General features: G+C 32.5%; 1 protein-coding gene and 1 long non-coding RNA gene across 7 annotated transcripts in view; one reads left to right on the forward strand and one right to left on the reverse strand.

Annotated features, from left to right (window-relative positions):
• Positions 1 to 18,060, reverse strand: part of LOC107853471 — a 33,106-nt gene that overhangs the window by 1,392 nt on the left and 13,654 nt on the right. For all 6 annotated transcript variants that reach the window (XR_007057035.1, XM_016698460.2, XM_016698457.2 and 3 more), the window contains 2 exons: positions 10,405 to 10,488; positions 1,798 to 1,947 (listed from right to left, as the gene is read on the reverse strand). Coding sequence is in view for 5 of the 6 variants with exons in the window: in XM_016698460.2 (XP_016553946.1) it covers positions 1,798 to 1,947; positions 10,405 to 10,488 (234 nt within the window). In the remaining variant the exon portion in view is untranslated. The remainder of the gene's footprint in view (positions 1 to 1,797; positions 1,948 to 10,404; positions 10,489 to 18,060) is intronic.
• LOC124899687 lies at positions 1,960 to 4,328 on the forward strand. The gene is made up of 2 exons (XR_007057036.1): positions 1,960 to 2,750; positions 3,529 to 4,328. It is a non-coding gene; the product is annotated as an uncharacterized LOC124899687 (long non-coding RNA).

The following is an 18,060-nucleotide window of genomic DNA, read 5'->3' on the forward strand; positions in this document are numbered from 1 at the left end:
ACCTTCCGGTCCTACTCATATAATTTTTTTTTTCCGACCTTCAAATACGTATTTTATACAACTACTATACAATTTCTATACAAATTATATATATACATACAATAGTTACACTGTTTCTATACACATTTTATACAACGTTCATTTCTCCAATTACTAAAGATGAAACTAAAAAGTAAAGAAAAATTAGTTTCTAAATTTCCTAACATATGTCTATATTATACTCCATCTGTTTCTAAATAAGTGGTCTTTTTAGTTTGAGTACTCCTTTTAATGAATTACTCATTTATACCAGAAAATAAGAAGTGTTTTTATTAACTTACCTCTAATTAAATACCTTGAAAAAAAAGAGGTGATTCTTTAATGGTATATAACTCCATATATTAAAGCAAGTGCAATTTTAGAAGAATAAGATAATTTCTTCTATAAAATCTAAAACACCACTTATCTTGGAACAAAATGAAAAGAGTAAAACATCACTTATTTAGGAACGGAGTACTCTTTTATCTCGATTTATGTGCGATGTTTGGATTTTGTAGAGTTAAATGAGTTATTCTTTGATGGTAATTTTTCATATATTTTTTTTAAAATATTTTAAATTGTTAATAAATATAACTTATTGTACTTTTTATATACGTATACATAGTTTACAAGTATGTAAATTTTTATTTCAAAAAGTTTAAAGACACTAAATTTAAGCACACAATCAAAGTCAGAAAGTTTGAAACTCGAAAAACGAAAAATATCATACATATTGGAAAGAGAGTATTTTAAATTTTGCATATGAACAACAACATACCCAGTATATTCCCACGTGGTGGGGTCTGGGGAGGATAGAATGTACGTAGTCCATATCACTACCTCAAAGGTGAGATAGAGAGGTTGTTTCCAATAGACCCCGACTCTAGACCAAACAACGCAGGAAAAGACATAATATAAGAACAAGAAACAAAAGGCAGTAACAAAACAACAGAAGTAGCAAAAACAAGATTATCACCAAATAATACCACCAAATATCTACCCAAAACCACAAACAACACCCAAGAACTCCAAGAGCAAGATACTATTCGTGAAACGCTACAACTAGTAGCCCCCATCCTACTAACCTTCTGCACTAATACGCGTCCTCCACACCTTCCTATCTAAAGTCATGTCCTCAGTAAGCTGTAATTGTTCCATGATATGTCTAGGCACCTCCCTCCAATATTTTGTTCGGTCTTAGCCAACTTCTCGCACCTTCGCACTGGGGCATCCATGCTTCTCCCTATCACATGCCCGAACCATCTAAATCTTGTTTCACACATCTTGTCTTCTAGCGAAGTCACTCCCACTTTGAATATGAAAAAGAGAAAAATTGGTATTTTTATACAAAATATAATTATTTTTGTTTATAACAAAATCGTAAGAGCTCTCATTGATGTTTTGCTTTAGGCCTCCATGTTTGTTGAGCCGCCCCTGATGTCTCAAAGTAGAACTAGGAAGACTATTTTCTTCACTTTGAACTCCTTTTTGGTTCGTGCCAGACTGTAGGCTGACCAATTCATAGCAAATTGATGTGTCTGTCTAAGATGAACAAAAGGAGGAGAACTTTGTTCTCACTCAATTATCTTTCTAGATGAGACTGAACCTAAAATGCAGATGCATACTGTTTCCGTAATCATGAAATAATTAATTATTTGGTTCAGTAACATAAACGTTATCTGCTCATCAACACTTGCAAAGTTCATGATGATAGAAGATGAACGCAAAAATAACAAAAAAAAGCAAGCAACAGATACAAAGAGAGATCACTATACAAACCTCTTTTCCCTGTTCCCGCTCATTTGTTATTCTCAATCTCAAATTAAGGGCAGCATGGTACATTTTGTCTAGAACATGCTTCCAAAGAGATTGCTTATTGATTTTCCACAGAATGAATTCGGATTGCCTTGCTCCTTGTGTAATAACTTTCTGGAGAGAATCGGGTATAATTAGTATGTACCAGAAGCTTTGTTCAATGCAATCTTTATATATAATAGGTGTTTGTGTATGCATGTGCGCGTACATGTGTACAACGAAAAGAAGAAGAAAGTTTCTTCAATGCAAGCCAAGGTTGGAAAATAAAACAATTTGGAGCTTCTCATTTTACTTTGTATTTTGACCCTCTGGACATATGTCCTGCAAGCCCATTAGGGGATTTCGAACACCATTAACCTTCTATATCTAGAAGGAAAAGCATATAAAGCTTGACCATTTTTTTAGATCATAATGCTTCATAGACTTAACTGATTATCCAATGTAGCACTCCACCGTCAGAAAGGAAAAGAAGGAGAAATTCGTAGTTGCATAAATAGGCATTTATGCTATCTTACACACCTACTTACTATATCCTATGGTGACAGTTAATTGTGAGATTTATCTGCACTCTGTGAATCTTCATTACTGTCCACATTACTTTTCTGTTTCACTGTGGATGGAGACTTCAAAAGATGGTGAGAGGATTGCTGCGGGAAAGGATTTGACAAGTTAGTAGCTTTCTGCGGTTTCTTTTTCTCGAAAATTTGAATTCCATTTCATTTTCTATTTTAAGTAGAGTAGTACTCTGCTCACAGAAAGAAACCCAGCAGGAGGAACAAGCACTCCCCCACTAAGTTACTCGGACTTTTCACTTTCGGTGCCACACGCGTGTCGACACAACATGGGTGTGGGTGTGGGTGTGGGATCCGTACCCGTTCTGGTCAACCAATTTTGGATACTTTGACCAAAATCGACAGGTAAAGTTCAGAAAGATTTAAGAAATTCTATAATCAAAACAAAAGCTAAGGTGAAATTGAAGAAAATGGAATACGCTGTATATATAAATTCCTATGTTATTGCTTTTCCTTTATCTCCTATCAGGATTTTCTTCTTTGACAATATTTTCTCCTAAGTTTTCCACATAATATCTCATAATTTATGTTTTATAACTCTATTTTTAGATATTTAAATTATTTTTCGCCAAATCCCTGCACCCGTATCCATCCCTAGATCCATATCCCCAAATCTTTAAATTGAGACTAAAGAATCCGACCTCTAGATCCGTAACCGTATCGTAGAGCCGCACCCGAGCCCGAGCAACTTAGCTCTCCCAATCTAATACATATGAAGGTGCTGGTTTGTGGAAATATATAAGTAATTTATGGCCTATCTTACAACAAAACATAAAGGAGGAGATTCGATACATGAGCAAAACTAGATTCCGGGCAGAGGTATCAGGCTGGAGAAGAGAAACTGATGGAAAATGTTCCCCATTTATATAGTATTTCTAAAAACAAACTCTGTAGTATTGCAGAATGTACTCCCCCTGTTTCAAAATAGTTGACCCTCTTGCTAAAATTATTTGTGTCAATTTAGTTATCCTATTTAAGAAATCAAGAGAATTATGTTTTTCCAATACTACCCCTATCATTAAATGACTACATAAAGTGTATATACTCAAATTTATATTTTAAAGCATAATTAATAAGGCCAATTTTGTAAAATAAGATTTTAATAAATTCTATTTTCTTAAAGGGAGTGTCAAGTCAACAAGGGCCAACTATTTTGACACGGGGAAAGTAATTCAGAAGCCGCCTTGCAACTTAACTTCAGAAGTCAATGAGTGGGAAGTGGAAGATGCCTGTCAACTACTCAATCTTCTAGAACCTCTAACCTTGGACGAAAGCAGAGTGGATTCAGATATAGAGCGCCAATAGAGAGGAGAAATTTTCTGTTAAAATCTGCTACAAACTTTTTCAACAACATACTGGTCAGTGGCAGGTATCATGGCCTTGGAAGGTGCTTTGGAAGACCAAAACACATACAAAAGCTGGTGGTTTTGGATGGATTGCAGCCTTGAATAGATGTCTTGCTCAGGATATGCTACATAGAAGAGGACATGCCTTATGCAGCAGGGTTTTTATTTGTTAAGAAATTCAAGAATCTGTAAACCGCGTTTCTCCACAAACTGGACAGATATGGATATCTTCCAAAATATCTATGGTGTGAAGTGGGTAATGCCTAATAGAATTAGACGTCTGTTGGAAAGTAGGCGAGTCAACAGGTAAGCAAAAGCGAGAAGAAGATATGGACGACCATTCCTCGAAGAAAGAAACAAAGATGCTTTGAAAATCAGAGGCTCCACATCTCCAATGTTTGAAATAGATGCTTGCAAAATTTGTAATTTTCGGTTAAGGGAAGTGTAGTAGAAGACCTGATTGAGTTTTTAAATTTCACAGACATGCAGGAGTTCAATATCCTATGTATTTGCTTGTATTTTAGTAGTACCTCCTTGGTATTTTTCTGAAGTTTCTTAATAAAAATAAATGTTACTTTACCTGATTTTTTTTTAATAAAGAAAAGGAAACAAGCAATCTCCTCAAGGGCGGAGCCAGGATGAGGTCTGTGGGTTCTGAATATGAACCTTTGCTTTGAGCGTCTGTATCTCGTTGAAACCAACAGTCCGAGTTTTGCTTCAAGAATAGCTTAATAGGCGTGCTTTTTTCTTTCTTTAATTATTAGTTTTATGTTATATTTTCAAAAAAAAAAAAATCTACATACTGGAAAAAGCTATAATACTAATAAAAAAACTTGTGGAAAAGTGAGTAAAAAAGCAAAAAATAAAAAAAGTAAACTTGCTGCTAGCGGGTTTCGAACCCACATCTCAGGGACGCTAGCCTTCAAATCTCCTTGGAGACCACTGGACCATCCGTCAGTCTTTGTATGTGGGTTCGCACCTACATAATTATATAATATTTCTTGATTTTTAGTACAAATACAGGGTCTACACAAAAGCTACTGGTTCCCCCTGTTAGCATGATGGACAACTAGTAAATATTGTATATATTAATGTAGTTATATATTATTGTATATTAGTGTAATTACAAAGATTTGATTTAGTAATTAAAGAGAGTAATATTGATTATAGTAGAACAGATCTGGTGGGATAGAAAATCTGATCTTTAGGGATAGCGAAGACGGATCTTTAGGGATGTAATCTTTGAATACTTTCTATTTAATGGCAAGACTCTCAATATTGAGTCAGAGCCTTTTCTTGGCTGTCGTATTTCATAGAGAGTCCATATGTGGTTCCTTTAATATTTTTTGAAAATTTCAGTTTTGTTGATTGTTCATCGACAATTAACACCTAGGACTTTGACCTTGGACATTTTGGTTGTTCTTTTTGAGTCATTGTGCTTCTAGTTTCATAAATATGACTTCACATCAATTTGAATCATTTAGTGTTTGAGTTTCAGTTTGGTAGTTCTTTTTGAGTCCGATGAATCGTTTCACTGGAAAGAACTTTTCGTTCTGGGAGTTTCAGTTGCAGTTATTTGTCACCGGAAAAGAACTATGGGGCCATATAGATATAGCCGATCTTGCTCTTACTGATTCAACAAAGTTAGGTGAATGGAAGATTAAAGATGCTCGGGTGATGACATGGCTGACCCTCTTATTATTCTTAATCTCAGCCCTTACAAAACAGCTAAAGCCATGTGAGATTATTTACAAAAGATTTAAAACCAAGATAATAGTGTTCGAGTCTTTCACTTAGAGTATGAAATTGCTAATTACTCTCAAGAAGGTCTCTAGGATTATTTTTCGAGATTTCAGAATTTATGGGTTGAATTTACAAATATTGTTTATGCCAAAATACCTACCGAATCTCTCTGTCTCTCTCTATAATACAAGAAGTTCATGAGCAAAGCAAGCGAGATCAATTTTTGATAAAGTTATGCTTTGAGTTTGAGAGTGTTCGCTCTAACTTGATAAATCGTTACCCGCCTCCCTCCCTGGATGTTTGTTTTAGGGAATTACTTCGTGAAGAGCAGCATTTTGTCACACAAGATGCTTTCAAAAGAGGAAATGATGTCGCTGTTGCATTTGCTGCTCAAGGTAAAGGAAATGATAGGGATATGACTAGAACTCAATGCTACAGGTGCAAGGAATATGGCCATATTGCTAGCAATTGTGGAAAGAAGTTCTGTAATTATTGTAAGCAACAAGGACACATTAACCAAAAACGTCCCACACTCCCTTAAAATCGTAAATAAATGCTTTTCATGCAGGGATAAATGATTCCATTCTTGAGAGCTCATATTCAGGACAAGTTCTTACTCCTGAAATGGTACAACAAATGATCGTTTCAGCCTTTTCAACATTGGGATTACAAGGTACTAATGTTAAATCTACTTTTTGGATTGTTGATTTTGACCAATCATATGACCAACTCAACAAGCATAATAAAAAATATTTGTAAATATCAAGATTTATCACAAATACAGGTTGCTAATGGTAGTAATTTACCCATTACCAAGGTTGGGGATATTACTTTAACTTTCAAGAATGTTTTTGTTTCACCAAAGCTCTCAACCAGTCTTATTTCAATAGGACAATTGTGATGTAAATTTTTCTCGTAATGGTTGTCTTGTGCAGGGTCAGGTGTCGGGGACGATAATCGTGAAGGGGCCTAAAGTTGGAAGACTGTTTCCTATATATTTCTCCATTCCTCCTGTTATATCTTTTGCTTGTACTTCTACAACTAATAAGATTGAGGTTTGGCATAAGCGTCTAGGACATCCAAATTCTGATTTATTGAGAAAAAAAATAATTTTCTACTGCTTCATTTGATTGTTCTACTTGTAAATTAGGGAACAATAAAATTCTTCCTATTCTTAATTTTGGCAGTCATGCTATAAAGTGTTTTGATGTCGTTCATAGTGTTGTTTGAGGTATTTCACCAACTGTTTCTCATGCTCAGTTCAAGTACTTTGTGACATTCATAGATTATTATAGTCGATTTACGTAGGTGTATTTTCTTTGTTCCAAATATGAGGTATTTTCCATGTTCAAGATATTTTTGGCTTACACTAAGACTCAATTTTCTACTTGTATCAAATTATTAAGATCTGATTCTGATGGAGAATATATGTCAAATAAATTCAAAAAAATTTTGCTTGAGAAAGGAATTATCTCACAATGCTCTTCTCCATATACACCACAAAAAAATGGGGTCACTAAGCGTAAAAATGCTCACCTTTTGGATATCACTCGTACTTTATTGATTGAGTCCTCTATCCCATCTAAATATTGGGTTAAAGCTTTGTCTCTGTTGTCTATTTAATTAATAGACTGTCATCTAAAGGGTTAAATCTTGAGTCTCCGTATTATCGTCTTTATTACAAAAATCCTAGCTATGATAATTTTCATGCATTTGGTTGTGTTTGTTTTGTGCACCTGCCTCCTTCTCAGCGTAATAAACTTTCTGTCCATCTACTAAATGTGCTTTTATGGGCTATAGTACTTCGCAGAAAAGTTTTATTTGCTATGATCTACGTTCTAACAAATTTTGTATTTCCTGAAATGTTTTCTTTGAGAATCAGTATTTCTTTCCTACTCATGTTGAGTCATCTCCTGTTTCCCCTCTTCTTCTTACTTTTGATGATTTGTCATCTTCTTCTAAGCGGTTCAAACCTAGATTTGAGTATGAACGACGTTGGCCAACTTTACCTCCTCGCGAAACTGATCCACCACCTGAGACTGCTCTATAACTAGAATCTGAAAATTCTTCAAGCTTTGCTCCTCTTGAGCCCACTCGACGATCTACCAGATATCTCGTCCTCCTAATTGGTATGACTTTTCCTTTACTTTATCCACCATTTCTATTCCAACTTGTTACTCACAAACTTCCAAGCATGAATGTTGGCAGAAAGCAATGGAAGAACTTTTCGCTCTTTAAGGAAAACAACACATGGGATACTGTTTCATGTCCTTCAAATGTCCGCCCAATTGGATGTAAATGGGTCTATTCAATTAAACTTCATTCTGATGGAACTCTTGACCGGTACAAAGTTCGACTGGTTGTTCTTGGTAACAGACGGGAGTATGGTGTAGACTATGAGGAGACTTTTGCACCAGTAGCAAAAATGACTACCATGCAAATCAATGCCATTGCTTCTTCACAAAAATGGCCTCTTCATCAAATGGATATCAAAAATGTTTTTCTCCATGGTGATCTTAAAGAAGATATTTATATGAAACCTCCAACTGGTTTGTTCTCATCACCTACGTCAAATGTATGCAAGTTGAAGCAGTTTTTGCATAGAGTAAAACAAGCTCCCAAAACTTGGTTGGACAAATTTCGATCTACTTTGCTACAATTCTCTTTTGAGCAGAGCAAATATGACTCATCTTTATTTCTTTAGAAAACATGTACAAGTTGTGTTCTTTTGGTATATATAGATGATATTATTATCACAGGAACCGATTCTTCACCGATCACTAGCCTCCAGCAGCACAACTTATGGATTCCTTCCTTATGAAAGATCTTGGTACTCTTACATATTTCTTGGGTTTGGAAGTTCATCGTGCTTCATCAGGTGTGTTTCTAAACCAACTCAGGATTCCTCCTTCGTAGATACTCCACTAGAGTTGAATGTAAAGTATTGGCGAGCGAAAGGAGATCTTCATGATCCAACTATATTTCGGCAGTTAGTTGGGAGCTTAAATTACCTTACTATTACTCGAACTGATATCCCTTTTATAGTTCAACAAGCTAGTCAATTTATGCAAGCTCCCGTCATCTTCATTTGGTGGTCGTCCGTCGCATCATTCAATATCTCCTAGGAACATCTAATCGTGTATTATTCTTTCCTAGTGGTTCTCCTATTAGTCTTTATGCTTTTAGTGATTTTGATTGGGAAGGATGTTCTGACACTCCTCGTTTGGTCACTGGTTGGTGCATGTTTCTTGTAAAGTCTTCGATATCTCAGAAGAGTAAAAAGTAAGACCGTGTGTCAAAATCTTCAATAGAGGTTGAATATCGAGCAATGTCTACTACTTGCTTCGAGATTGTGTGGCTTCGCGGATTACTTGTTGAGATTGGATTTCCTCAATCTAATCCTAATCCTCTCTGTGCTGACAATACAAGTGTTGTTCAGATTACTACTAATCCGGTTTATCATGAAGCGAACCAAACAAATCGAAGTAGACTGTCATTATACACGAGAAGCTGGAGATAAAGGAGTCATTACTCTTCCACACGTGTCCAGTGATCTTCAAATTGCTGATGCATTTATAAAATCAATGGCACGACGACGACATCAGTTTCTAGTAGGCAAATTGATGCTTCTTGATCTACCAACATCAATTTGAGGGGTGATGTAACATGATGGACAACTAGTAAATATTATATATATTAATGTAGTTATATATTGTTGTATATTAGTGTAATTACAAAAATTTGATTTAGTAATTAAAGAGAGTAATATTGATTATAGGACAGCAAATCTGGTAGGATAGAATACCGGATTTAGAGGGATAGAAAAGACGGATCTTTAGGGATGTAATTTTTGAATGATTCTATTTAATGGCAAGACTCTCAATATTGAGAGGCATTTAGCAGAAAATTGACACGCCTAAACCCTTTTTTGCACTGTAGCTCTGCCCCTGATTCTTCTGTACTTTTGATGAATCAGAATGATCTTCACACTTGATTTTTGAGATTTTACTTTTGAACAGAATCATGCGTTCAAAATCAGTGGTAGATTTTCCTGTTGGGGAGGAGCTTAACAATTCACCCACTTTGCGTACTCGGGGTATTCATGAGATTTTATGTTTGAACAGAATCATGGGTTCAAAACCAGTGGTAGATTTTCCTATTGAGGAGCTTAACCATTCACCCACTTTGCGTACTCGGGTAATTGTGTTGGGTTGAGAGTTCATGGTCTCCAAAGTCCCATCCGATCTTGAGCTTAAATTTGGGCCCCCCAATTTTTAGTATGGATCTCTACTGTGAAGCAGAAAATAGCTGTAACGAAGTTGAGCAAAGTATCTGGTACTATGAAGCAGAAATATTTGTAACAAAGTTGTGCAAAGTATCTGGAACTTCCTAAGGATATTTTCGTTTAACGTAAAGATCTTTTGTTTTAGATTACTCTATGAATTTCAGGGTATGCACCAAGTGTCCAGTAACTCATCACAGAATAGATCAGATTTGGTCATGTTAATATTTAACAGAGATAAAATATAGTTTATATAGCATGTATCCGAACCAGCACTTACCCTCCCTTAATATTGACTTTAGCTATCTTCAGATACAGAAGCAAAGCCAAATATGTCTGTTTGCTACTTCCATAACATTGACATAAGAGAGCAAGAAAATACACATGATAGTTTCGAGATATGCTTTGTTCTACTCTCAAGGTCTCTTCAATTTTAACTACGCAGGCGAATCAAGACATATTATTCTACTACAACCTATGTTGCTCGGACTCGTTGAAAATGTCAATGGGTGCGTGTAGAATTCGCCAAAAGTAGTGTATTTTTGAAGAATCTGACACAGGTGCAGCATTAAAAGTGAAGAGTCCGCGCAACTTAGACTACAACAACAGAAAACCGGAAACATATTACCTTCATCTCTAAGTACTCATCTTTCCACAGCTTACATAGAATCTTGACTGCATCTTTCTTTTCAACAAATGTGGTATCTGAAATCTGAAAAATTACAGCATAATGAGGTTGCTTTCATCTCTAAACAAATTGTAGCATCCAAAAAAACAAAACCCTCGCTCACTTAAACATTCCGGAAAACTCACACACTAGTGCACTTCAACACTATTCTCATGTATGTGTACTTCCTCAGGAACCTCTACATGTGAGCAAGAATATCAATGGAAGTATGGAACAAGTGATGTGTATATATAGATCCTAAATCTGTTCTACTTTCATCTATTTCTTTTTTTTTTTTTTTGAGAAACTGGTAATTGCTATTTTCATCTATTTCTTAATACTCTATCTATCATACTATTTTGTTCTTTGCTTCAGTTTTATGAAATGCTTTTTCCAACATTTCAGGACTAAAATGTTTTGAAGGCCTTCTTTAAATTTACATTTGCAAGAGTAAATTACACTTTAGAGAACCAAGGAGAGATGCATTCCTTCTTTTACCAAGAAATGCATATTGCTTGGTGAAGTGAGCTTGGCGTTTTGATAATACATGAAGCATTGAACAGGAAATAGGACAACAACAACAACAACAAACCCAGTGTATTCCCACATAGTGAGGTCTGGGGAGGGTAAGATATACGCAGTCCATACCACTACTCCCGGGGAGTAGCAAGGCTGTTTCCGATAGACCCCCAGTTCAAGACAAGGAATAGTAATCAAAGTCATACCAAAAAACCTGGAACAAGACAACATAGAGACGCCACATACAGGGAAAGAATAAACAAAGACTAGTAAACAATCGTAATACTACAAGCAAATAGGAGAATATCCAAAATGACGACCATCAATTGAAGTTGATAGCAAATATATAAACCAGTTCCAGAGGAAAAAAAACAGCTATCTATTCTTTAATGATTACATTAAATCACTTTCATTTCTCTACAACATTAGCTGGATTTGATACTAGATGTCTTATGGACTATAAAGAAAGAGGGATGACAACCCATGATAAACGTCATCTGGCACATATAGAGCAGTCTCATAGCCATTTATTTAATTCTCATAATGGTGGTGGCTGAACCATCTTGTGGGCACCTTGACTATATCATTACATGATATTCCCCGCCAGTAAAGGTATCGAGTAACTTTGTCCACAAAGGTTATAACGACCCTCATGGTTGTTTTGTAATTTCTGTCTCTTTTGCCTCGTTGACCATCCCCATAGCTTTCCTTAGCTACTTACGACTTGCAGGGATGAGTGGCGCGGTTCGAGGGCTTTAAAGAAGAAATTCTATTTTGGAAGTTTGGAAATGAGAAGTTTGATCAAAGTCAATATTTTAGGTTAACGGTCTTAGATTTGAGTTTTGACAATTCCATGAGGTAAACTGTCTAGGATAAGTTATGGTATTCTGGTAGCGTGAGGCATAGGAATGGGGTAGGTATCTTAGTGGATGAAGAGGTACGGGGGCAAGTGGTGGAGGTTAAGAGGGTCAACGATAGGTTGATGTCGATTAAGTTGGTCATTGGAGGGTCTAAGTCGAACATTATTAGTGCCTACCCCGCAAGCGGGCTTGGACGAAGAGGAGAAGAAGAGCTTTTGGGAGGTTTTGGATAAGGTGGTAAAAGGCGTTTCAAGCACTTTGGAAAGTACTATGTGGAGGTTTGAGGACTGTAAAGTCATACCTAGAGAGGATCTTTCGACCCAACATAAGTTGCTAGTGATGGACTTGGAAATAAAAAAGGACAGAAAGAATAAGGGTGTGGAGGATCGAACTAGGATTAAGTGGGGTAGCTTGACTTTGGCCAGCACTTTGGAGATTGGAAAGAAGTTGACAATGGAGGCTTAGAAGAGCAGACGGGATGTGGATAGTAGTATGTGGGAGATAACTGCCAGTTGCATAGTTACATCAGGGAGACAGCCAGATAGGTATTGGGTATCTCGAGAGGCTGATCTGGCAAGCAACGAGGGGACTAGTGGTGGAACGAAGAAGTTAAAAATATGGAGACTAAGATGGCGGCCTATGCAAAGTTGGTGAGAGCAAGGATGACGACGAGAAGCGGATGAATAGGGAGTATAAGTTAGCTAGGAAAAAGGCTAAGTTAGTAGTTACGGCAGCTAAGACAACAACTTTTGAGAGCTTGTAGAGAAGAAAGCGGAAATAATGTATAGGCTCGTCAAGGCTAGGGAACGGAGGCCCGTGACCTTCGCGAAGTGAAGTACATCAAGGAGAAGGAAGGCGAAGTATTGATAGAGGATGCCCTCATTAGAAGGAGGTGACAGTTCTATTTCCATAGACTTTTAAACGATGAGAGGGACAAAAGTTTTGTGTTGGGGACTTGGAGCACACAGAAAAGTGTCACGATTATAGTTATTACAGGCGTATCAAGGTTGAGGAGGTCAAGGGTGCTATTCGTGGGATGCATAGTGTCCGGCGACTAGGCCAAACGAGATTTCGGTGGATACTAGTTATCTACTAGTTATCCATGCAAATTACCCAAGTTATCCATACCCCCTACAATTGGTATCAAAGCCATGTTAATTAAAAAACGTACAAGTAGATATGTGTCAATTAGATATGTGTTAATTATGAAAAAAATTACAAAAGTTAATTTAATCGTATTTATTAATTATGAGTTATTATTATTTACATTGTTATTTATTTGTTAAAAATGAGAAGACCATTTAAAAATATAGAAGCTTTTAGAAAAATTAAAGAAACTTTAACTAATTATTACCCAGAATATACCAAGTTAAATAAAACAAAAGAAAATCCCCACAAATTAGCTTACTTAATTACCTTAATATCTAGCAATGAGGCAAAATTAATAATCCATTTAAAATCTAGAAGAATGAGATACATACCACCTAATTATGATAGAATCAGATTTCGGTATCCACCAAAATATTATAAACATTGTATAGATGAATAATATAACAAAATTTCAAAAATATAAAGAACTAAAACAAATAATATCTGAAAAACGGAGAGAATTAAAAATAAGAAAAGAAAAACTACAATATAACATAATTATAGGAGTATGTCAAAAATCAATAAAAGCACAAAAAGAAGAAATATCATATTTAGAATCACAAATAGATAGTCTAGAATACATATATCAACATGATCTATATACTACCAAGTAGATAACATGAACAAAGAAGAATTTATAATAGATGAAAAACATATGAAAACTATGAAGGATTAAAAATAAGGATAGTATTTTCCAATTTAGGAAGAAGATATAAGAAAATAGGTGAACATTTATACTTAATGTTAGAAAAAAAAGAATTAAAATTAGAAAATAAGTTGACAGCCATGGTAAGAATAAAAAAAGAAAACGAAGAGATAGATAGAAAAAAGGAAATAGATAATAAAACAACAAACTACAGAAGAAATACAAAAAATAGAAAAAACTAAAAATAGTAGGACTGCTGAACTAGAAAAAGAACTACAAATGCTAAAAGATTTGTATGAAAAAAGACAGAAAGAAAAAGAAGAAAAGGATAAAGTACAAAAATTATTAATTGAGATAAATCAATTTAAAGAAAAATTAGAAGAAGAAAATAAAAAATTAGAAACTAATGAAATAGAAATAAACACAATAGATGCTGAAGAAACAGATAATTATGATTCGGAAGATAGTGAAACATATACAAAAATCTTAACAAATGTTAGAAAATTAGAAATTAATGAAAAATAAGAAGTAATTAATAAAAAAAACTTAGAAAATACAAACACGGAAATAAATACTCTTGATAAAGAAACGATGAAAATATAATACCTAGTACATCAGAAATAAGAAAAACTACATATTATTATAAAGATAAGTTTAAAAAATATAACCTAAAAAATAAATATAACAAATGGACACCAAAACAAATAATTAATAAAAATTATAACTTCTTAGACTTAGACTGTGTAATAGATGTAGATAAAATGATACAATTATGGATAGGATACATAGCAAAACAATTATTAGACAATGGTATAAATGCAATAGATACAATAGAATATATAGAAAGAACACTAATAGGAACAACAAAATTATGATTTTTAAATTTAACTGAAAATAGTAAAAAGGTATTAAGGAATGATAAAGAAACAGAAGGAACAACAGTAACTAAACTAACACCTATAGACATATTGAAAAAATATGAAATGGCTATAAGAGATGAATTTAGTAGTATGACAACAGAAGAAGAACAAAACAAAGAAAAAAATACAAATAAGAATTTAATGTTAAAACTAGCAATATGTAATATGTGATATATAGATGAATATACGTGCGCATTTAAAGAATACTATTATAAGAGAGCATATAATACAGAAGAAAGTAACGAAGTGAGAAGATTATATTTTAGTAAATTACCTGAACCATTTAGTTCAAAAATAATAAAGAGTTGGGATGAAGCAAAAATAGTAGATACCTTAGGAGCAAGAATAAAATTTTTACAACAATGGTATAGAAATCTATATGAAAAATATAGAGAAGAAATAAAAATAGAAAAAACATTAATAAAAAATTTAGCATGTTGTAAAGATAAAATAACACCTCAATTTGGATGTGAAAAAAAATATTATAAGAAAAGAAAAAGACATAAGAAATATAAGAAATATAACAAATACGAATAATCAAAATATAAGTATAAGAAACCAAGAAAAACATATTATGTAAAAAATTATAAACATAAAAGACCATATAGGAAAAAGAAATCTGTAAAAGAATGTACTTGTTATAATTGTGGAAAACTAGGACATTTAGTTAGAGATTGTAAAATGTCTAAAGATCCAAAAAAGAAACAAATATCAGAAATAAAGATAGAAAATGCAGAATATATGCAAATAGATTATATAGATTACGAATTAGAAAGTGAAGATAGTATATATGAAATTTCAGAAAATGAGACAGATAATGAAATAGATAGTGAATTAGACGAAAGTATAAATAATGACTGAAAAAGAAATAAAAATAATCACAAAGGAGGAATACTTAAACGAAGAAGGAACTGACCAAAAAGTAATATTTGACAGTAATATATTTGAAGAAATAAAAGGAAAAGAGTTAGACTTAAGTGTAGAAAAAATATTTAAAATACCAACAATAAAAAATATATTTAGTAAAAGAAAAGAGGAATACTATATAGTAAGCCAAAAAGAACATATAATAGATTATAAACATACAAGAGGTAAAGCTAGTATACCATTAGTAACAAGAAGAACAGTTATTAAAAAAATACAAGATATAAAAAGTAGAGACCCAATAAAATATGTACACCTTAGAGGAACAGAGATATTAATAAAAGCATGTTTTAGAAAAGGAATAGATACACCAATAGAACTATATTTAACGGATGATAGGATAGTAAAACCTATAGAAAAAAGCATAATTAGTGTCATAAAAGAAAATTTAATATACCAAAAATTCAAATTTATAATAAGTGCAAATTATTCAGTACCAATAACAGATAAAAATATAGATAAATCATTAGTATTATATTGAATATATCAAGAATAGAACTAATTTCAGGAAGTAAAATATTTACAGCAAGATGTAAAAATCTATATGTATTAACAACAAAACATAAAATAACTGAAAAAAATAAAATTAATAAAATACACATAGAAAGTCCTTTTTGAATAATTCGTAAAAACAATTGATAACAATGATTATAGTTACAAAGATATAAACATAGAAGAAGATTTAGAAATAATAAATGATAGGATAAGTACAACAAAAAGAATAGCTTATGAAAAACCAGAATCATCAAGCTCATAAAAAAGAACAAATTATGAAACAACTTCAACAGTTAATTTAACTCAATATTACATAATAGTAACAATAAATGAAAAGGAATATTTAATACTCATAAATACAGGACAGGAAGAAAATTACCTGACAAAATATCTAGTAAAAAATGAAGAAATAAAATTCAATAGTAATATGTGTCCAGATCTACCACGTAGTCTAATAAACATTAAAGATACAGCAGAAAAAAAAATATAATAGGAGTTAGAAAAATAAAAATAGAATTTGAAATAAAGGAAGATATGCAAAAAGCAGACATAATATTAGAAATAAAATAGTTAAAACAAGTAAAGCCCTACAATATAGAACATACACAAATAATCATAACCTATAATAGAGAAAAATTATTAATAAAGAGAGCTTTGACATGATATGAAAATAATAGTAGAAAGATATTATAATAGATATTATAAACCAATGATAGATACAGGAGCAGAAGACAATTTATGTAGATATAATTGTTTATCAGAAAGTAAATGGGATAAATTAAAAACATCAATAGTAGTTAGAGGATTTAATAACGAAGGAAGCTTAATTACTTATAAGCATAGAAATGTAAAAATACAAGTATGAGATAAGATATTAACAATAGAAGAAATCTATAATTATGAGCTAACATCAAAAGATATGCTTTTAGAAATGTCATTTTTAGATAAATTATACTCATATATAATAACTAGAACACACTGGTGGTTTACAATACCATGTAAACAAAAAGTAAGAGCAAAAAAAGTTACTAATAAAATAAGAAAGAAAACTGATTGGAATAAAGGAAGTGAAAAAATCACACAAAAATTAGAAAATATAAAAAATACTGAAAACACAATAGAACTAGTTATATTTTTAATAAATAAAGAAGAAATAACTATATTTTCAATAGATAAGGTAGAAATAATAAAGAAAAAATTAAGACAATTATACAGTGAAGTCCATTAAAAGAATGGAAAAACATAAAATTACTGTAAAAATAGAGCTAATAGATAAAAATAGTATAATAACGTAGAAACAATTAACATATAATTTTGATGATTTAAAAGAATTTAAAATGCATATAGATGAATTATTAGAAAAACAATACATACAAAAAAGTACTAGTAAACACAATTGTCCAGCGTCTATAGTAAATAAACATAGTGAACAAAAAGAAAAAGTAGAATGATTATTGACTATAGAAATTTAAATGCAAAAACTATGACATATAATTATCCAATACCAAATAAGATATTAAAAATAAGACAAATACAAGGATATAACTACTTTAGTAAATTTGACTGTAAATCAAGATTTTACCACTTAAAGTTAGATGAAGATTCTAAAGAATTAACTGCATTTACGGCACCACAAGGATTTTATGAATGGAACGTATTACTATTTGGATATAAAAATGCACCAGGTAGATATCAACATTTTATCGATAGTTATTTTAAACAATTACCTAATTGTGTAGTATACATAGATATATACTACTATACACAAAAACCAAAGAAGAACATTTAAAATTATTAGAATAATTTATAGATATAATAGAAAAATCAGGAATAAGCTTAAGTGAAAAGAAAGCTGAAATTATGAAAAATCAGATAGAATTTATAGGAATACAAATAGATAAGAGTGGAGTAAAAATGCAACAACATATAGTACAAAAATAATAAATTCAAAAGAAGAATTAGATTAAAAAAAGAAATTACAATCATTTTTAGTATTAGTAAACCAAGTAAGAGAATATATACCAAAATTAGCAGAAAACCTAAAGCCATTACAGAAAAAATTAAAAAAGGATGTAGAATATAATTACAATGAAGAAGATAAAAA

Source organism: Capsicum annuum, chromosome 6, assembly GCF_002878395.1.
Source record: "Capsicum annuum cultivar UCD-10X-F1 chromosome 6, UCD10Xv1.1, whole genome shotgun sequence".
Lineage (NCBI taxonomy): Eukaryota > Viridiplantae > Streptophyta > Magnoliopsida > Solanales > Solanaceae > Capsicum > Capsicum annuum.